At 46.9% G+C, this 22,479-nt stretch overlaps 1 protein-coding gene across 1 annotated transcript in view; it reads left to right on the forward strand.

Moving 5' to 3' along the window:
* Positions 1-22,479, forward strand: part of LOC115092434 (disintegrin and metalloproteinase domain-containing protein 18-like) — a 354,651-nt gene that overhangs the window by 302,088 nt on the left and 30,084 nt on the right. Inside the window, exon 3 of the mRNA XM_029603267.1 lies at positions 795-859. Within this exon, the coding sequence (XP_029459127.1) occupies positions 795-859 (65 nt within the window). The remainder of the gene's footprint in view (positions 1-794; positions 860-22,479) is intronic.

Genomic DNA, 22,479 nt, shown 5'->3' on the forward strand with positions numbered 1-22,479 from the left:
GCCTAGAAAGGAGATATTATGAGGCCCAGAGGCCGCAGGCTATGTAAGGCAGAACTCGAAGGCTCAGAGGCCACAGGACTAGCAAGACAGAGCTGGAAGGCCTAGAGGCCACAGATCAAGACAAGATAGAATAGGGCTAAGCAGGGAGCCAATTAGATTCAATGACAATGCATCAGGTGCAGCAAGAGGCTAGGGCTAAATAGGACAAGCCCTGCTGACTCATGAAACCATGGAGACTATGGCTTGAGCGAGAGCAGGTGTAGCTTCATGAGGTCCTCTGGTGGCAGGGAGAGTTCATAGCACGCTGGATTATAACACAGTCTTTGTTCCAGTATAAACCGTTTAAACATTGCTCTTAGGTGCTTAATAACTGAAAAGTGCTATCCTATTTTACAACTTCAATGAGATATTTTTAATAGCCTATTTAGCCATGACTAAAAAATCTTTCTGACTGTTAAATATGTTGATATTTTTTAGCTATTATTATTATTTTATGCGGGACATTTTATCTTGTTTTGTCAATAGTCACAACATTGTGTCCCCAGTAGGATCAGGTGGCAGAGAGTGCAAGTTCTCAATGTCAACTGAAAGGATGATAACGGATCATTTGTCCATCATAGGTCAGACATAAGCTTGTCCTCCTTAAGCCTCTTGTGCATGCTGCCTGTGAGCTCAGACCATACATTTATATTTTTAGTCAAAAAGAAACTAAATAATGAGAAAATATCAAAGCAATTGGTTTGTTTCTCAGTGTTGTAAAGTAGTAAATATTTATTTTTCTTTGCATTCCATAGGGTTATATGTCTTATGCCATTAAAGTAGAAGGGAGAACATATATTATGCATCTAGCACAGAACAGGTAAGTGAAACTTCTTCTCTTCCCAGATCCCAGTAGAAAGAGAAGTCCAGTTTGGCTAAATAGGAGAAATATTCTGTAGATGTAAGGGTTGGGGAAATGGTGGATGAAAATTAATTGTTTTCTAAGACATTTGTATTGTTACGTCGTCAAGTATCTCTGTATTTATCATGTCTGAAGAAGATGTTCAGAATATGCAGAAAAAGGAGCCACCATAGGTGCAGTATTAACAGTTTTTCATCCATCCTTAGACCTGCCTATAAACACAGAGGTCTATATTCAGTAATCTGATGAGTGAAAATATAGCCAGATAATGCTATCTGGGTAACTTTATCTGGGATATTCAGCGGGACTTAGCCAGGTTAGTCTGCCACTAAATATACTTAGTTAACTTTACCAGGAGAAGGTTACCCAGCTATATTTAGGACTGTAATTTTTTCAACCAGTGTTACCTGCTAAGTTTATGGAGCAAATGCTAAATACTGATACTAGCTGGATAACTTCTGTCCACACCCCCAGAATGTCCCTCCCTCCCTGTCCTGCCTCTCTTTATTTTTCTAAATTGTAGATGAATAATGACTTACTTGGATAAAATTTTGCTGGTAAAAAGGGGTGGGAAATTCATCCCCTTAGGTTCATTAACATACATATATGTTGTGCGTCCCAGCAGCACTGGTGCCACGGCCAGCTCCGCTCACCTTGGGCTTCCCTCCACAAGGCCTGACCCGTCCTCTCTTGCAGCTGCCATCAGTTCCCGGCATCCGCGGCGACTTCCACAGCCTCTCCCAGGCCTTCAGGGCCCTCAACCTCACTCGGCTCCTGATGCCAGGGCTCGGCGTCCTCGCTGGCATCAGGTCCGCCCCCTAGCCTGCGCGCGGAACACCCGGCCATTTAAAGAGCCAAGCGCGGGAAGCTCCTCCGCGGCGCGCGATGATGACTTCACCTGAGCCCTGTATATAAGGCAGGGCTCAGGCTCCAGTTCCCTGCCTTGGCAAACGGGTCGTCTCTTCATTGAGAAGCTAGTTGCCATCCTGTGTTCTTGCATTCCTGTTCCTTGCCTGTTGCAGTGTTCCTGTTCCAGTACTTGTTCCTGCGTTCCTGTATTCCTGTGTCTTCCAGTGTTCCTGCGTTCCTGTGTTCCTGTGGTTCCATCTGTGCTCCAGCATCTGTTCCTGTTCCACTTCCAAGGTTGTTCCCTTCCGACTGATAGTCGGTACTGATCTCGGCTTGCTTATGACCACGCTTGGACTCACTCATGTTATTGACCTCTGCTTGCCTTTGACCATGTTTGGACCGCTGCCTGGAACTGACCTCTGCTTGCCACTGACCAAGCTCAGACTAATACCTGGACTGACCTTTGCTTTGGATGACCACCCTTGGACGGATACCCTGGTTTTGACCCTTGCGCTCCACACGGACACTCTGCCTCTCCCATGACCACCAGGCCTGCCTGCTCTGACGTCACCCGCGGCCTTCTACCAACTAGACCACTAGGCCCTGCCTATCCTGACCAGAGGACTTTCAGTTCCTGCTCCGTTCCAGTGGTCTCTGGGAACCTCTGTTCCAGTCTAGCTCATCTGTTCTCCAGTAGCCGTGCATCCTTGCTCTTGGTGGGCGCACCTCTCTGCTACCTCTCTGGGAGATCCTCCGAGGCCCACCTAAGCCCAGGTGGTCCAGGTACCCAAGGGCTCGACCCACGTAAACAAATATCTTCAGACAGAGAAATTCTAAATGACTTCTCTCAAATCCATTCTCCCCTTTCGTCAGCCCAGAGATTGGATGTGTTCACTGGACTTGAAGGATGCATATGCACACATACCAATGCATCCCAGTTCCAGGTGTTACCTGTGCTTTCAGATGGAAAATCAACACTTCCAATACAAAGTCCTTCCATTTGGCCTCTCCTCTGCCCCCTAGTCTTTCTACTATCCGAAAGAGTAAATAACCGATTCACATCTACCCGTTCTAGACCTCTCATAATTTTAAACATCTCTATCATATCCCCCCTCAGCCGTCTCTTCTCCAAGCTGAAAAGTCCTAACCTCTTTAGTCTTTCCTCATAGGGGAGCTGTTCCATTCCCCTTATCATTTTGGTAGCCCTTCTCTGTACCTTCTCCATCGCAATTATATCTTTTTTGAGATGCGGCGACCAGAATTGTACACAGTATTCAAGGTGCGGTCTCACCATGGAGCGATACAGAGGCATTATGACATTTTCCGTTTTATTCACTATTCCCTTTCAGACAGACAACCAGGTGGCCATGTGGTACATCAACAAGCAGGGAGGCACAGGCTCCTTCCTCCTGTGTCAGGAAGCTGCGCTGATTTGGCCAGAAGCGCTCTCCCATTCGATGTACCTCAGGGCCACCTACTTGCCGGGAGTGGACAATGTCTTGGCAGACAAACTGAGTCGTGTCTTCCAGCCACACGAGTGGTCTCTCAACCCCTCGGTAGCGACCTCAATCTTTCGCCAATGGGGATACCCTCAGACAGACCTGTTTGCGTCCCCTCAGAACCTCAAAGTGGACAATTACTGCTCCCTCATTCGGAGTGAGCGCTCTCAGCCCAGAGATGCATTCTCCCTCTCGTGGGCAACCGGTCTGCTCTATGCAATCCCTCCACTTCCTCTTCTTTAGAAGACTCTCGTGAAGCTACGTCAGGACAAAGGAACCATGATCCTGATAGCACCTCACTGGCCACACCAAGTGTGGTTTCCCATACTCCAGGATCTCTCCATCCTCAGGCACATTCCCTTGGGAACGGACCCGCATCTGATCACTCAAAACGACGGATGCCTACGCCATCCCAATCTTCAGGCCTTTTCCCTGATGGCATGGATGTTGAAAGGTTAATCCTTCAACCACTTAACCTTTCAGATTCGGTTTCTCGTGTTCTGATTGCTTCACAGAAGCCTTCCACAAGAAAATGTTATTCCTATAAATAGAAAAAGTACACACCATGGTGCACTTCGCAGTCCCTTGATCTCTTTTCCTGTCCAATCCCAAGGTTTTGGACTATCTCTGGCATTTGTCAGAGTCAGGTTTCAAAACCTGTATGCATGTCAGCGCGGTAGCCGCCTTCCATAAAGGTGTCGGGGATGTACCTTTATCAGTACAACCCCTTGTAACACGATTTTTAAAGGGCTTGCTCCATATCAAGCCACCTTTACGTCCTCCAGCCCCTTCTTGGGACCTTAATCTGGTTCTCGTTCGGCTCATGAAAACTCCATTCAAGCCTCTTCACTCCTGTGACCTAAAATATCTCACATGGAAAGTGATTTTCCTTTTAGCTATCACTTCAGCTCTCAGGGTTAGTGAGTTACAGGCCCTAGTTACCTATCCTCCTTACACTAAACTCCTGCAGGACCGGGCGGTACTCCACACTCACCCTAAGTTTTTACCCAAGTTAGTTTCGGAGTTTCACATTAATTAATCCATCATACTACCTACCTTTTTTCCCAGGCCCCATTCCAATCCAGGGGAACAGGCTCTGCATACCCTTGACTGTAAACAGGCTCTAGCTTTCTATCTAGACCGTATACATGCCCATAGGAAGAGCACTCAGTTATTTGTCTCTTTCCATCCCAACAAATTAGGGCAACCTGTGGGTAAGCAGACTCTCTCCTCCTGGTTGGCGGACTGCATATCTTTTTGCTACCAGCAAGCAGGCATTCATTTTCAAGACCGTGTTAAAGCACACTCTGTGAGGGCCATGGCGACTTCAGTAGCACACCTAAGATCGGTGCCACTTCGTGACATTTGCAGGGCTGCCACCTGGAGCTCTCTCCATACCTTGCAGCCCACTATTGCTTGGACAAAGCCGGAAGACAAGATTCCATCTTCGAGCAGTCTGTCCTGCGTAACCTATTTCCAACGTGATGTACCAACACCCTTCCGCCTGCCCGGTGGGGTTCAGGATGCCCTCTACCAAATTCCACTCCAGTTGTTGTGCCTGTTGCATGCCGTTTGGTACATTTGGTGCATGTTCGGACATCCTCAGCTCGGTACTCACCCATATGTGAGGACTAACATCCTGCTTGTCCTGTGAGAAAGCGGGTGATGCTTACCTGTAACAGGTGTTCTCACAGGACAGCAGGATGTTAGTCCTCACGAAACTTGCCCGCCGCCCCGCGGTGTTGGATTAATAACGTTTTGTTGTTTTATTTTTTCGGCACTGCCTGTAGCTATCAAATAAAACTGAAGGGGGACCCCTGCTGGCTGCAGGGTTGGTGCCATGCTGGGCATGCCCAGTAGGGGCCAGTCAAAGTTCTGGAAAGTTTGATAGAAGTTTTCCGTTATTGGTCTCCTTCCTGATGATGTCACCCATATGTGAGGATTAACATCCTGCTGTCCTGTGAGAACACATGTTACAGGTAAGTAACACCCACTTTCTCCCAGGGCAAGCAGGATGGTAGTCCTCACATATGGGTGACGTCACTTGATGAAGCTCTATCAAAGAAAACTTTTTCTGTCAAAGTTTCTAGAAAGCTTTGACTGGCACACTGAACACACTGAGCATGCCCAGCATGCCATGATTCCTGTGACCACAAGGGTCTCCCTTCAGTCCCTTTTTTTTACGCTGCAGTTTGCCTCACGTTCAGGAGCTCTGTGAGAGATTTCTCACAATTTTTCCTCACGGAAATACTTGAAGTTTTACTTTACAAATAATTTTTCCCTACATGGGTCTCCCTTCAGTACATTTAATCAACGCTCGGTAAGTACTATGCCCTGTTTTTTGGTCAGTTCCTGTCACCTCACTAACAGTTTCTCCGGCTTACCAACTGAATTGCGGCCTCCCTTCTCCCTATGTTTTTCATCCTGAGTTAGCCCCACAAAGCCTACGAGAGTCCTCCTGTGATTCTCCACCGGGTTATTGGGGCTAGAGGGATAAACACGTCCATGGTTACCGTTGCCATCAGGGCCACCATCGACACCATCGATGCTCTCATCGATTCCATCCATGCCTTTATCGATTCCCTCCGTGCCCTCGTTACGGTCACTGCCCCCATCGATGCCATCGGTACCCCATCCATGCCGTCCTGCCTCCATTGATGACATTGTTGCCCCCATCGATTCCATCAATGCCCCCTTTGATTCCGTCGATGGCATCGATGTCCACATCGATTCTGTTAGTGCCATCGGTGTTTCCATCGATGCAACTGATCCCTCCATGAATTCCATCAATGCCCACATCGATTCCATCGATGCCATTGATGCCCAGGTCAATTCCATCGATGCTCATGTCGATTCAATCGATACCATGACGATGCCATTGATGATATCTGTGCCAATGTGATTTCCATTGATGGCATCGATGGCGGTGTTGATACCATTGATTCCCGTATCCATTCCTTCAATGCCCATGTCATTTCCATCAGTGCCATCATCAATTCTATCGATGCCCTCGTCGATGCCACCATTGATTTTGTTGATGCCACCATCGATTCCATTGATGCCAGTGTCGATTCCACCGATGCCATCGATGACTCATTGATTCATCAATTCCGCATCGATTCCATCAATGCCTACATCGATACCATCGGTGCTTCCATCAATGTTATCGGTGCTCCACCCATGCCATCGACGCTTCCATCGATGTCTTCGACAATACCCTCGATGCCGCCTTCAATGCCTCCATTGTTACCATCAATACTACCGGAGCACCTAAACTCAATGCCCTCGACTTAACAAAATGTTCTATACTTCGGGTTCTTAACCAAAGCCCCGTATAATCCTAGGGCACTCGACAGTGCCAGGAGTAGTGCAGGCATGGTGACAATCCATCACCACTCACCACCCGAGACAGCGAGGGCATCCACCTCAGCGCTAGGGAGAGACTAGGCCGAGCACCGTGGCCTTCACCAGCACAGTGACCGTCCACTACGACGCAATCCAGGACATCGGTGGCATCTTACTCGGTGCTGGAGAATGCCCGGGCCGAGCGCCGAGGGAGACATCACTACTGCCACCAACACTGTTCCACACATCAGTGGCTGTTCCTCGGTGCTGGAGACTGACAGGGCTGAGCTCCGAGGGATACTTTTCTGCACTGGCATCAATGTCCATTGAGCCGGTTGTGAAGCAGGCCTGGGTTCTTGAGTTCTGTGCTCCTCTGCACCCCACCGACAATGGTGCCGGGTACTGAGCCACCACAAAATAATGTGGAAGTGCCAGTAATGCCTAGCCTGTCTCCTCTGTAGCTGCGCTACCATACCAGCTTACAGAGTTGAGCCGGACATTTACATCCCTCAGGCTGTCCTCGATGTGTCCCGAAATCCAATAACACCAGAGCTATCGATATTCACCGACTCGTCCTTCTGCGTTCCATCACGAAGGAAGGTAAGTACTCTAATCCCGCTTTAGCAACAATCCCATTGAGACCTGGTCGCTAAATCGTGCCACATGGTTTCAGAAGGTTCTAGGTCGTATTCTCCTCCATGAATCGTATTGGTGCCACATATCGCTATTGCCAGCTATGTTTGACAGAACACCAAGAGATCCTCTTTACCAATAATTTGGGATTACATCGAGACGACCTCTCTTTGCCAGAAACGGGACTCCGTACTTGATAATACTCGGGCTCCTGGTTTTAATTATGGCCCGAAGTCCCAGATACATTAGCTGATATGCTAGACACAAGATCCAGCTGTCACTGCCTCAATTGAAAGCCCACCTCAAAACCTGGCAATAGCTCAACGTTTTCTTGCACAGCAGGCAAAGATGAGGGTAAGACTTTTACCCGCTCCGCGCTGTGAGGACCAACTGATATCCAGATTACATAAGCTCGGCCAGTTGGACAGCCTCCTGGTCTTTCAACCTTGCCGGGTATCAGAGCGGCCATCCTACTAATACCAGAGCTCGGGGTACAGTTCCCCGGACGCTACAAGGTGTGTGTGTGTGTGGGGGGGTTAATCCTGCTATTCCTTCTTTCAACAGAAAGCAGATGCTCTCCACCCATCCTGAACCTCAGAAATGTCAACAACTTTCTTCAGAAGGGACAGGTAAAATGGTGTCGCTTGTCACCGTGCTTGCCTTACCGCAGAGTAAGTGGGTTACCTTTCTCCTCTAATCTTTCTATGTGCTTCATAGTGAGTCAACAATATTCCAATACTAAGTTCTGCCATTCGCACTAGCTTCGACAACTTTTGTATTTCACCAAATGCCTAGCAGTGACTGCTGTTTCTCTATGGAGAAAAACATCATTCATACTTTTCCTTGCATGGACATCTGCTTAATAGGAGTCAATCCAAGCACGGAGCTCTAAATTCTCCAAGACTCACTGTAAATCTACCACATTTGCCTGGGATTTCTGTTTATCTAACATAAATCCCATATGGAGCAGTTCTGGGCACTACAGTCGCAACGAACGTCCTGCCCAACAACCGCGCATACATCCTGTAAAATTCCTACATATCTCTGCGAGCATGCAACATAGCCTCAGCCCCTCAATTCTTTCATTGATGGGCCACAGGGTTTTTCACTATCCACTTCACTCATATGCCCAGACTGGCTATGAGTAAGATTCAGTGAATTTTCAAATATCAGTGGCTCTAAGCTGTTCAACTGCTTTCGTCCCTGATCCATATTACCAATCTGGAACCAAATCCTCAGATGATCCTGGTCACGGTCGCAATCACTTAGGGTTGAAGAGTTCGAATTCACATCTTCCCAACCCAATATTTGTCTATTCCGCTCCATACAGAGTTTCATATCAACTTCCTGGAGCTTCGAGCTATGAGTTATGCCTTTTATGCATTAAAATACTGCCTCTGACACAAACGTTTGTGCATAGAGACATACAGCATAGTGGCAATGTGGTATTTCAACACACAAGCATGCACAACCTCTTAGCTGCTCTGCCAGGAAGCTGCGCAGCTATAGCCTTCGGCCCTTGCACACTCCATGCATTCCTGGGCCACTTATCTAACAGACTTACCAAATGCACTAGCATACCTTCTCCATAGATGTTTCCATCCTCTCGAATGGACTCTGACTTCATGTGTAGCAATCAAAATCTTCTAGTCCTGAGGTCAACCGACCTTGCCCTCTGCGTCCGAATTGAACCATATGGTGACAGATTCTACTCCCTACACATGTATTGGAATGCGTTCCCATGGACGCCTTTGCTCGCTCTGCAACAAAGGCCTCTTATATGTGTCTCTTTCGATGTCTCTCATAGCCAAAACTCTCATTACACTACAACCGGATGGGGTTCACTCTTTCTCAGACCATGACCATGACAAGTATGCTTTCCCATATTTCTCAACCTATCACTCCAGTACCCAATTCACCTACTCATAGGTCAGTCTCATATCACAGACTCACTGATGTTCTCAGGTACTGGTAGCATCACAACAGCCTTCCACACGTAAATCTTACTATTCGAAATAGCATGATTTACCACATGGTGCATACAAAAGGGTATTAGCCCCCTTTTCTACACCACTCCTTTTCTCTTACGCTATCTAACATACCCCCGGATTCTGGTCCCCAGACATCCTCCGCATGGGTACACCTCAGTTCCAATTCAGTGTACCACTTGGGAGTAGGGATGCCCGATTAATGGTTCAACTCCTTATGAGTCGGCTTACCATGGGTTATCCACTGATTAAGCTGCCTCTATATTCACTGTTAAGGAATGGGGCCTCTAATTAGTGCTTACAAGACTCATATGCTCCCCGTTCAAGCCTTTGCATTCCTATAACTTTAACAGTCTAACATGGGAAATTCTTTCCCTCGGAGCCATCACTTCTGTTAAAAGGGTCAGTGAGTAAAAAACCCTTGTTGCATACTCAACCAAAACTGCGTTCCTCCGTGACCGAGTGGTCTTCTGTACACACCATCATATTCTTCTTAAGGTTGTCACAGCCTCTCACCTTACTTAGAATATACTCTGCCCACTTTTTCCCAATGCCTCTCTCACCAGGGCGAGAGGATTTTCTAATCCTTGGACTGTAAGAGTGCACTTGCATTTTATCTAGACCGTACTACCACTCCATAGGAATTACACCTAACTCTTTCCTTCTTTGACAAAAGACAAGCTGTGAGTTCAAGTGGGCAAATAGACTCCATCTGACTAGCAGACTGTATCGAATTCTGCTATGATGCACCAGGTCTTCCTCTCTAGGTGTGAATGCAGGCACATTCTATAATGGCCATGACATCAATGGTACCACGCTATCGTTTAGTTCCAATTGCTGCTATTTCCAAGGCTGCGACTTGTAGCTTCTCTTCACACATTCGCAGCCCCCCTACTACTTAGCAGTGATAAGTCTATCAAGGCTCTGCCTTTGGCCAACCTATCTTGAAAAGCTTTCTTCCATGATAATCCCCAAACTCCTTCCACAACCACCTACTGTGATGTGAGGCTGCCTCATCATTGCCAATAGGACCCCAATTATTTTGCCTCCGCACGAGTTGTCTGCTATTGGCCTGTTATAATACAAGTCAGCCTGTAGCTTGCTAATCACCCATATGTGAGGACTACCATCCTGCTTGTCCTGGGAGAAAGCAGAGTGCTTACCTGTAACAGGTGTTCTCCCAGGTCAGCAGGATGTAGTCCTCATGAAAACTTACCCACCACCCCGTGGAGTTGGGTCCGCTAACATTTCTTATTTTATCTTTCGCTCGCGCTTTTTGCTACAAATGTGGACTAAAGGGTGACCCCTGAGGACACAGGGATAATGGCATGCTGAGCATGCTCAGTGTTTCAGTGTGCCAGTCAAAGCTTTCTAAAAACTTGACAGAAAAGTTTTCCGTGATAGGGCTCCGTACAGTGATGTCACCCATATGTGAGGACTACCTCCTGCTGTCCTGGGAGAACACCTGTTATAGGTAAGTAACTCTGCTTAATTCATGAACGTTAGCAAGTTAAATGTAAGACATTGATAAGACAGGCTAAGAGAGAATTTGAAAAGTAGTTGGCCGTAGAGGCAAAAAACTTCACAATAAAAACTTTTTTAAATAATTCCGAAGCAGAAAGCCTGTGAGGAGAGTCGGTTGGACCGTTAGATGATCGAGGGGTTAAAGGGGAAATTAGAGAAGATAAGGCTATTGCAGAAAGATTAAATTATTTTTTTGCTTCAGTGTTTACTGAAGAAGATGTTGGGGAGATACCCGTATCAGAGAAGGTTTTCATGGGTAATGATTCAGATGGACTGAACCATATTACGGTGAACCTAGAAGATGTGGTAGGCCTGATTGTCAAACTGAAGAGTAGTAAATCACCTGGACTGGATGGTATACACCCCAGGGTTCTCAGAGGACTCAAAAATGAAATTTCAGACCTATTGGTAAACATTTGTAACCTATCATTAAAATCATCCATTGTACCTGAAGACTGGAGGGGTGGCTAATGTAACCCCAATATTTAAAGGGGGCTCCAGGGGCAATCCGAGAAACTACAGACCAGTTAGCCTGACTTCAGTTTCAGGAAAATTAGTGGAAAGTGTTCTAAAAATCAAATCACAAAACATATAGAAAGACATGGTTTAATGGAACAATGTCAGCATGGCTTTACCCAAGGCAAGTCTTGTCTCACAAATCTGCTTCACTTTTTTGAAGGAGTTAATAAACATGTAGATAAAGGTAAACCAGTAGATATAGTATATTTGGATTTTCAGAAGGCATTTGACAAAATTCCTCATGAGAGGCTTCTAGGAAAAGTAAAAAGTCATGGGATAGGTGGTGATGTCCTTTCGTGGATGACAAACTGGCTAAAAGACAATGGAAGGAAGTGGGCAGTGGAGTGCCTCAGGGATCTGAATTGGGACCCGAATGTTTCAATATATTTATAAACTAGCCGTAAAAATTTTCGGTCCATTTCCTTCCCCTCCCTCCCCCTCTCCCTCCACCTCCCCGCTCTAGTCTCCCTCCCCCCTCCCTCCCCTCACTCACTCTCCCTCCCTCCCCCCTCCCCTCAGCTCACTCTCTCCTCACTCTCTCCCTCCCCTCAGCTCACTCTCTCCTCCTCCCTCCCCTCAATCCACTCCCCCCTCTACTTCAATTCCCTCCCCTTTCAGCTCATCCACAACCGGCAGACGGGGGGGGGGTGTGTCCCTCCCCTCCCTCGTGGCGTTGCCGCCGCCGTTGCAGCTACTGCTCCTCCCGCTCCTGCTTGTCGCCACCGCGGCTACTGCTCCCTCCCGCTCTTGCTCGTCCACCGCCGCCGCGGCTACTATGCTTCTCCCGCTCCTGCTCGTTGCCCGCCGCCGCCGCTTCTGCTCCTAGCCGCCACTGCTCCTGCTCCTAAGGGACTCCCAGCGCCATTTTTGTTTTTGGGCACGCTCCGCTATGGCCGACGTGCTCGCCACGCACGTGGCCGGTAGAGCTGCTCTCTCTACTGCGCATTTGCGGCACGTCGGTCAGGGCTCCCTTATCTAGTAGAATTGATTGATCTGGAAAGAAATATGACAACTGAGGTAATCAAATTTGCAGATGATACAAAATTGTTCAGAGTAGTTAAATCAACAAGCAGATTTGTGATAAATTGCAGGAAGGACCTTCTAAGACTGGAAAATTGGGCATCCAAATGGCAGATGAAATTTAATGTGGATAAGTGCAAGGTGATGCATATAGGGAAAAATAACCCATGCTATAGTTACACAACGTTAGGTTCCATATTAGGAGCTACCACGCAAGAAAGATATCTTGGCATCATAATGGATAACACATTGAAATTGTCGGTTCAGTGTGCTGTGGTAGTCAAAAAGCAAACAGAATGTTGGGAATTATTAGAAAGGGAATGTGTGAATAAAACGGAAAATGTCATAATGTCTCTGTATCGCTCCATGGTGAGACCGCACCTTGAATACGTGTACAATTCTGGTTTGCCGCATCTAAAAAAAGATATAGTTGCAATGGAGAAGGTACAGAGAAGGGCGACCAAAATGATAAAGGGAATGGAACAGCTCCCCTATGAGGAAAGACTAAAGAGGTTAGGACTGTTTCAGCTTGGAGAAGAGATGGCTGAAGGGAGATATGATAGAGGTGTTTTAAAATGATTAGAGGTCTAGAACGGGTTAACCGTGAATCAGTTATTTACTCTTTCGGATAATAGAAAGACTAGAGGGTACTCCATGAAGTTAGTCATGTGGCACATTTAAAAACTAATTGGAGAAAAGTTCTTTTTATACTCCAACACACAATAAAACTCTGGAATTTGTTGCCAGAGGATGTGTTTTTTTTAGTGCAGTTAGTGTAGCTGTGTTTAAAAACGGATTGGATAAGTTCTTGGATGAGACGTCCATTACCTGCTATTAATTAAGTTGACAGAAAATAGCCTTTGCTATTACTAGCAACAGTAGCACAGATATACTTAGTTTTTGGGTACTTGCCAGGTTCTCATGGCCTGGATTGGCCACTGTTGGAAAGCAGGATGCTGGGCTTGATTAACCCTTGGTCTGACCCAGTATGGCATGTTCTTATGTTCTGATCATGTAGGGGTATACCATGTCATAATTGCTGAGGTTTACACAGTAGTCTTGTAGTTAGGTTTAAGCAGTAATAAGTTCCTTTGCCAGGTCCTCCCAGCTTAAGTGGGATATATAGGGAGATACATGAGGTTTAACTATAAAATATGAATGCTGACCCCACAAGAGGGATCCCAAATTTATAAGATGGACACTGATATATATGTTTCAAGAGAAAAACAAGATGAGGATCTTTTGACCTGAATGACAATGCCCAGGTTATCTGATTTGGCTGTTAAAGGATTATAGCTTCTTTCCATTCAACATGTGCTAAGTCCTGGACAGGGATAGGTCCCAAAGGCAAAAAGAACTCAAATCTACCTACAGAAAAAAAGCAACCTATCCAAGGGCAGTTTATCAGACAGGAAAGTGCTGATGTGGCAGAGCAGCACTGGTCAAGGGGTGACAGGATCAAGACCAGACCCTGGTCCAGGGGTTGCCATGCAGCAGGAACAGTGAACCAAGCCCCCGAAGGAGAAGGGGGGCTCATGGTCTGAAATAAAGAAATGAGCCCACCCATATTGCTGTTGGACTATGCGTGAGCTGTTTGCATATGCATGTCTGGGCTGTTTAAAACAGCAATGGAGACAGGGCTAAGGGGAGTGATGACAGGCAAAAGAATTTCATACACACACACCACCAAATATGATGCCCGAGGTATCACCCCTGTCTCCCCCTGTGGTGAAGTAGTAGAGCTCCTATGTCCTAGAGGTTGCACATAAGTTTTGCCTGTTATCTGGCTACTCTTCTCCAGAGCTGAAATAAGCCTCTGTAGGCCCAACAAGTGATAGTGACCAAGAATGCAAGTACTCTCCGAGACCTCCCTCCAGAGACTGCTCCAGGATGGATCAGAAGGTAATCTCTTAAAGTTGTGGGGGTATAGTTAACTAATTAGGTTTATTAAGTACCCAGAGCAAGTTATGATCTCTGATATGTTAAGTTTACTAATAATGTAGAGCCTTACTCAGTATAAATCAGGATATACCAGCAAAGACTTTAGAAACATGTATTGTTTATTTTATTCTAACTGTTCAAACTGAAAAGACTGATCAATAAAAGTCTGATTCTGCAGAAAAATCCCATGGTCTTTTATGAGCTATTTGGATTGTATAAATATAGGAAGTGACAGAAGTAAATACGTGTAGCACCATCGTCCCAATAGGTGTGAGGAAGAGGGAAAGAAGTGTATGGTATCAGACAGGTTACAGAATACCTTTATATTGCTTACAGACCAGCCAGTAGTATCCTGGGATGTGCCTCATCCAGACCCATTGTCTTGTACCTGCTTTCAGTTTTCCTAGCTCTTCCCATACATTTTATTCTGTAAAAGGAGTTGTGTCTACCCCATTCCCTTCTATAGTCTTGTCAACCAGTGATGGTCCTTCTCCTGGGTCTTCTTTAGCGACAACTGAACTGAAGTATTTGTTTAATATTTCTACCATTTCTTTGACTGTGTCTCCACATTTCTCCTTGTCACCTTTTTCCCGTAGATAAGCAGCATGAATTAGCCATGCTGTCTGGGATGTCCTCCAATCCTGTAGGTGGCGGAGCTCTCAATGTAAAGATCTGAGTCTTGCTGTACTGTGTGCCTGCTTGGCATCTCCCCTGCTTCCCTCAGTCTCCTCAGTCCATTTTTTTCCATGAGCCTAACAGCACGTGGAGCTCTTCGGTCTCCTCACACAGTTTTTCTGCCTCGATAACTGTAGTTAGGCTTAACTACATTCTCTTCAGTTTTTTTATCGAATGACAGAAAATGCCTCGACAACCGGGCTTCAAATTCTGGAAGTGCGGAAAATAATGTCCATTACAAACAGTCTTACCCACTGCTACATTTGCCTGGGACCAACCATGACCAGGCTAAACTGCAGGGACTGCGACCACATGTCCCCACGAGCCCAGAGGCAGAGAGCAGCCAGAATACAAAAGTTTAAAAGAGGCTGCTTCGGGATCGTAGCCCCCTCAGAGGGAGTCGGCTCGATCCTCCCCGGGACCTCCCCATCTTTCGAAAGTATCGGTGCTTCCATGGGCTGCTTTGGTGGGGCCTCCCACTTCGACTGCGTCAACCATAAAGAAGGAACCATCGATTCCGACGCACGATGCAGGGGACACACCTAATGCGTTGAAGATGACATCAGCGTCGACCGGCGTTGAGGCTCCGACGCATCATCAACACACAGATGCATCCAGCGCCAGTAGTGGGAGCCATGCTTCGGGGTCAAAGCATGTTCAACAAGTTTTCAAGCATTGAAGCACAACAGCTCCAACACACCATCACCACCTAGTTACATTGACTCCATCAATGCAAAACCAACCCAAACCGCCAAAAAAAAAGCACATACAGGTCACAAGAGGCAGAAAGAACCATCGCCTCTCTTGATAGTGGGACACGGATGTTTCCATCTTCTTCCCCAGATTCCTCTCTAGCATTCTCAGTGTCTCGAACATCGAGTCCCTACAAGCCCTTACGCAAGAAGGCAAAGTTATAAGCATTGCCCAGAACTCCAGACTCAGAGACAGTGAACCCATCTTGCCGCCGCAAGCTTTACCAAAGGGGTGCATCACTTTACCTGACATACCACCCCAAGAAACATTAGCCTCGCAGGCGATGTTGCAATCTCTTTGATTCTTCTCACAATTCTTGGCAACAGTAGCAACTCAAGGTGGACATCTACCAGAAGCACCACAAGAAGCTCCAACATCTCCACAGGACAGCCCCAGTCCGGGGCCTGCACCTGCACCACCTTCTCCTTCTCCTTCTCCTCTTGAGACCAGTCACCTCAGACATCGTCACCAGGTTCTTCAATGGGATACCCTTCCGACCTCCCAGAGGAACAACCAGAATCAGTCTCTCCTCCAGAGAATCTGAATTATTCTAAGTTCCTCAACAGAGTGGGACAATGACTGAACATTGAAACCCAAAAAATTCCAGATCCAAGAGTGGATGTACTTGACCTACTAAAAATATTTGAGAGCCCGGCTGAACTACTGCTCTTCCTCACAGAGGTACTGAATTCAGTCATGAAGAGAGCCTGGGAGACCCTCCTTTCAGGCTCTTCCACTTCAGGAAGTTCAAACTGAAATTTAGAATACAACAATCATCTTACTACTACTCGCATGTACAATTATCTCATGCTTCAGTAGTTGTCGAGTCGGCAAAAAGGCTCGAAAGTCTCACCTACATTCAAAACACCTCCCAGGAGAGATTCGGAATACATGGATGACTTTGGGAAAAAGAGCATACCAATATGGAATGCTCAATGCTACAATTCAACAACATCAGTTTGTAATCACCCAGTATCTATTTGAGTGTTTACAGTCATTAAACCTAGACTTCAAGAAAGATCTCTAGACCAGCAACTCCCTGAGTTCCACCATATGGAGGAAGATCTGTGGCACCTCATATGTACAGTGTACGAGGGTTTTGAGACATCTGCAAAATCCACAGCCAACACTATCGTGGCTCGATAACTTGCATGGCTGAGAGCCAGTGCCATCCGAGAGGATGTGCATGAAAAATTAGCAGACCTGTCTCCCGATAATCTGTTTGGTGGACCAATTCTGGGAGACAGTAGCTCATTAAAGGAACAAAAACTGGAAGTTATGTCTCTAATTTCTCCATCTGACTCTTCATCCTCCAGGTGGTATTTCCAGTCTTACCGCAAACCATCATATCAACGCTGGACCTTCAGGCCTTATCCTGCCTCCACGGCCACCCAGTACTCTATCTCTTACCCTCAGTCTTCACAAACACAAGGGGCTATACAGCATCAGAGAAATCCGAGCAGCAATCTCGGACACCCACAAGATCCAAATCCGAAACCATCCACGGTGTTTAGGGAACCCAAACCCACCGCTACCACTCTTGGTTGGGAGAAGATTATCCCTTTTCCTACCTTCATGGAGGCCATTACAACTGGGTATTAAGAATAATAAAGGAAGGTTATTTCCTCATCTTCCCAATCCATTTCCCCCACCCCACACCTAGTGCATACAAGACACCTAGCTGCACACTACAATCAAATGCACCTGGAGATCAACAACTTACAACAACAACAACAACAACAACAATGCATCAGCGAACTGCCTGTACTGCAGTTTCACAAAGGATTCTACTCCAATACTTCCTCATTCCAAAGAAATCAGGAGGTTTACATCCCATCCTGGATCTCCGAGCACTCAACAAGCACTTGACGACGGAAAAATTCAAGATGACGTCTCTCAACTCCATTCTTCCCTTCATTCAACCCAACTATTGGATGTGTTCCATGGTCCTCAAGGATGCTTACTCCCACATACCGATGCACCTGGCCTCCTGGCGTACCTATGCTTTATGGCCACTGGCCGCCACTTTCAATACACGGTACTCCCATTTGGCCTCTCCTCGGCTCCCAAAGTTTTCACCAAATGTCTAGGCTCACCTACAATGACAAGGAATCGAAATATTTCCCTATCTGGATGATTGGCTACTAGTAGCACCCAGCCCGTCTCTCCTACAAGCCAATCTCATTACTACACCAGCAAATGCTTGGATGCCTTGGGCCTAATGATCAACTATGAAAAATCGAATCTGCAACCCACTCAGGCCTTGCAGTTCATTGGAGCCCATATCGATACCTCAATGGACAGGGCCTTTCTTCCTGAGGGCCAGAGTGATCAACTTGACCATGCTTGCACACAACTTCCAACAGTGTACCACTGCCTCTGCTTGCAGAATCTTAACATTCTTGGGACATATGGCAGTAGCTATCTATGTGATTCCCCACACACATCTCCACAAGCAACCTCTACAATGGGGTCTAAAGACCCCATGGAATCACTTCTCCAACCGTTTCTCTGCACCCCTTACCATCACGCCCAGCATTGAAGCAGGATTTGGACTGGTGGTTGACCCCAACAGCTCTCACAGTGGGAGCCCCACTGCGACCCTCAGCTCATCATATCACACTCACCACAGATGCGTCCAGCAAAGGGTGGGGTGCTCACCTAATCCGCCTGCAAACTCAGGGCCTGTGATCTGCCTGGGAGCGCACACAGCAAATCAATCTGGAACTGAGAGCAATTCTAAATGCTCTCCGAGCCTTCGAGGAAACATTAGAAGGGAAAACAGTCATGATCCACACAGACAATCAGGTGGCCATGTTCTACATAAACAAAGAAGGAGGGTCCCTAGGTGGGATTGACCTCTGTCCTCGACTGCTGTGCCTGTCCGTCCAGGTCTTATGTCCCTAAAAGGGTTTGACCTCGACTACTGTGCCTGTTTGTCCAGGCCTCATGTCCCTAGGTGGGATTGACCTCTGTCCTCGACTGCTGTGCCTGTCCGTCCAGGTCTTATGTCCCTAGGTGGGATTGACCTCTGTCCTTGAATGCCATGCCTGTCCATCCAGGCCTTATGTCCCTACAAGGGTTTGACCTCGACTGCTGTGCCTATTTGTCCAGGCCTTATGTCCCTACAAGGGTTTGACCTCAATTGCTTTGCCTGTCCGTCCAGACTTTATGTCCCTACAAGGGTTTGACCTCGACTGCTGTGCCTGTTCATCCAGGCCTTATGTCCCTACAAGGGTTTGACCTCGACTGCTGTGCCTGTTTTTCCAGGCCTTATGTCCCTAGGTGGGATTGACCTCTGTCCTCGATTGCTGTGCCTGTCCATCCATGCCTTATTTCCCTAGGTGGGATTGACCTCTGTCCTCTACTGCTGTGTCTGTTCGTCCAGGCCTTATGTCCCTCTGTGGGCTTGACCTCTGTCCTCGATTACTGTGCCTGTCCATCCAGGCCTTATGTCCCTGGGTGGGATTGACCTCTGTCCTCGATTGCTGTGCCTATCCATCCAGGCCTTATGTCCCTAGGTGGGATTGACCTCTGTCCTCTACTGCTGTGTCTGTTCATCCAGGCCTTATGTCCCTATGTGGGCATGACCTCTGTCCTCGAATGCTGTGCCTGTCCATCCACGCCTTATGTCCCTACAAGGGTTTGACCTTGACTGCTGTGCCTGTTTGTCCAGGCCTTATGTCCCTAGGTGGGATTGACCTCTGTCCTCGATTGCTGTGTCTGTCCGTCCCTATGTGGCATTGACCTCTGTCCTCGAATGCTGTGCCTGTCCGTTCAGGCCTTATGTCCCTACAAAGGTTTAACCTTGACTGCTGTGCCTGTTCGTCCAGGCCTTATGTCCCTAGGTGGGATTGACCTCTGTCCTCGATTGCTGTGCCTGTCCGTCCCTATGTGGCATTGACCTCTGTTCTCAAATGCTGTGCCTGTCCATCCAGGCCTTATTTGCCTACAAGGGTTTGACCTCGACTGCTGTGCCTGTTCGTCCAGGCCTTATGTCCCTAAGTGGGCTTGACTTCTGTCCTCGATTGCTGTGCTTGTCCATCCAGGACTTATGTCCCTACAAGGGTTGGACCTTGATTGCTGTGCCTGTCCGTCCAGGCTTTATGTCCCTAGGTGGGATTGACCTCTGTCCTCGACTGCTGTGCCTGTCCATACAGGCCTTATGTCCCTAGGTGGGATTGACTTTTTTCCTCAATTGCTGTGCCTGTCCATCCAGGCCTTATGTCCATACATGGGTTGGACCTCGATTGCTGTGCCTGTCCATCCAGGCCTTATGTCCCTACAAAAGTTTGACAGATTGTAAGCCCTCTAGGGATAGGGAAATACCTACAGTACCTGATTGTAATCCACTTTGGAGTGCTGGAAAAGTGTGAAAAGCCTGGCTCAACGCATCTCAGAACAGCAAGAAACCTTGGAGAAACTTACTGCAGCATTTCTTCAGCTTCATACACAGAAGATACAAGGCACAGCTTCTACTCAAGAAGGTCAGTTAAAGGAGGTAACTTTAAGACTGCTGTTCCACTGGCGGCTCCTATTCGCTTCTTCGGAGAACTCCAGAAGACTCGGGGCTTCTTGAACCAGTGCAGCTTACTTTTCACCTTACAACCTTCATTGTTTCCCATGGGTCTTTCTAAGACCAGCTACATCCTGTCATATTTGGATGGGAGAGCCTTGTCTTGGGCATCTACCTTGTGGGAATGCAAGGACCCTATCCTGCAGGACATAGAAGGATTTATGGACTTGTTTAAATCCGTTTTTGATGACCCCGCTCGTATGTCTGTTGCAGGGTTTGCTTTAGTGGACTTGAAGCAAAGCAACAGATCCTTGGCTGAATTTGCCATAGAATTTAAGACTCTTGCAGCAGAACTCCGCTGGGACCCCATATGTCTCAAGACTCTTCTGCAGAGGCCTGGATACTCGCTTGAAAGACGAGCTGGCCGCACGACAGACACCTGACTCGCTGGAAGAATTGATAGCCTTAGCTACTCGGCTTGCTTGTCGGCTCCGAGACAGGCGAAGGAACTCCAGCCTAAGGTGTTACCTGGGTTGAAACAGGCCAGTATCCCTACACCTCGGATGGGCCTAGCAATTCATGATATTGAAAAAGAGGAACTGATGCAACTTGGTCATAGTCACTTGACCTCAAAATAGAGAAGATTTAGGAAGAAACGCGGCCTGTGCATGTACTGTGGTCACCCCGGCCATGATGTCTCTACATTCCCCATTCATTCGGGAAACGGAAGGGCCTAAGTCCCGCGGGAGGAAGGTTCTTGGGCCATATGGCATTATCTACTCCACTCTCTCATTCAGTCTCTGTGACCTCTGAACCAGCGATGGTTCGGACCCCTGCCCTGGTGGACTCAAGGGCAGGAGGCAACCTTATTCTCAGACATCTTGTGGAAGACCTGAGGAGTCCTTTCGTCAAATTAGAAGATCCTTTATTGTATCACAATTTGAAGTGGGCCTTGGACATGCCTTTACATCGCCACTTCTCTTGAAGATCTTATTGACGTCCACATCAGTTCAACCTATAACTGCTGATATTCATAGTGGTTGCTATGTTCTCCATGGCTAGATGGCGCTCTACATTTTTACCGTCTTCACGGACTATTTCTTTGAGTTACCTGCTACGATTGATTCACTCGGAAGTTGTGCCTGAAGGACTACAGCACTGTTGATTCCGATGAAAGATATCTCTAGCTACTTCATAGCGGTTGCTATGTTCGTCATGGCTAGATAGCGCTCTGCATCTTTACCGTCTTCACGGACTATTTCTTTGAGATATCTGCTAAGACTGATCCACTCGGAAGTCGTGCCTGTAGGACCACAGCACTGTTGATTCCGAAGAAGATATCTCTAGCTACCAGCCTGTTTGGATTGCTGGTACTGCCACCATCTCTCTTCCAACATTCTGCGGAAGAATTATCCAGAAGTGGGTTTGGACGTACCCCAGCTTTATTTATTTATTTAAAGGCTTTTATATACCGATGTTCATGTACTAGTACATACCGCGTCGGTTTACATAGAACCAAAGTTGGAAATTACATCAAACAAGTGGGTACAAATAACAGGGATAACTTCGTAAGAACTTAGAACTTATAGCTAAAGCAGAGAACAAGAATTAAATTATTATAAATCATTATAAATAAATACCCATAATTGCAAATAATTACAAATAACAGTCAACAAAAGTTGGGTTTGCATCTGACTTAATAAGCATGAGTGCAGAATAACGTACATCTAACAGGTGGAATCATGAGGCAGTTATAAGATGAAATAGTTACGGCATCAGACATCTAGCGTAAGGGATTATGAAATGCGAGAATAAGTCTAGCTCTGAGTCATGGCTTGGGGAGAGATCTTTAAGTGAAGGCTTAAATTCAGTGACGTCCATAGCAGCCAAGCTATTGCTGCTGAGTTCAACACCTCATCCAGTTCAGTATTGAAGAGGTTACCCTTAGAAGTGGGTTGGATGTGCTCCAACACCTCCACCTTCGCTGAAGTTTCAGTGACGTCCATAGCAGCCAAGCTATTGCTACTGAGTTCAACACCTCAGGGTGTTCAGTACTGAAGAGGTTACCCTTAGAAGTGGGTTGGAAGTGCCCCAACATCTCCACCTTCACTAAAGGTTCAGTGACGTTATGACAGCTGAGCTATTGCTGTGGAATACAATACCTCATTCTGGTACTTACTGAAGAGTTACCTTTAGAAATGGGTTTGGACATACCCCAACATCGCCACTTCCGTTGAAGTCGGTGACGTCTATAACAGTTGCTATTGCTGCTAATTGCTACCATCTCTCATCCAGTACATCTACTGGAGAGTCATC

The sequence above is a fragment of the Rhinatrema bivittatum genome, chromosome 5 (genome assembly GCF_901001135.1).
Source record: "Rhinatrema bivittatum chromosome 5, aRhiBiv1.1, whole genome shotgun sequence".
Lineage (NCBI taxonomy): Eukaryota > Metazoa > Chordata > Amphibia > Gymnophiona > Rhinatrematidae > Rhinatrema > Rhinatrema bivittatum.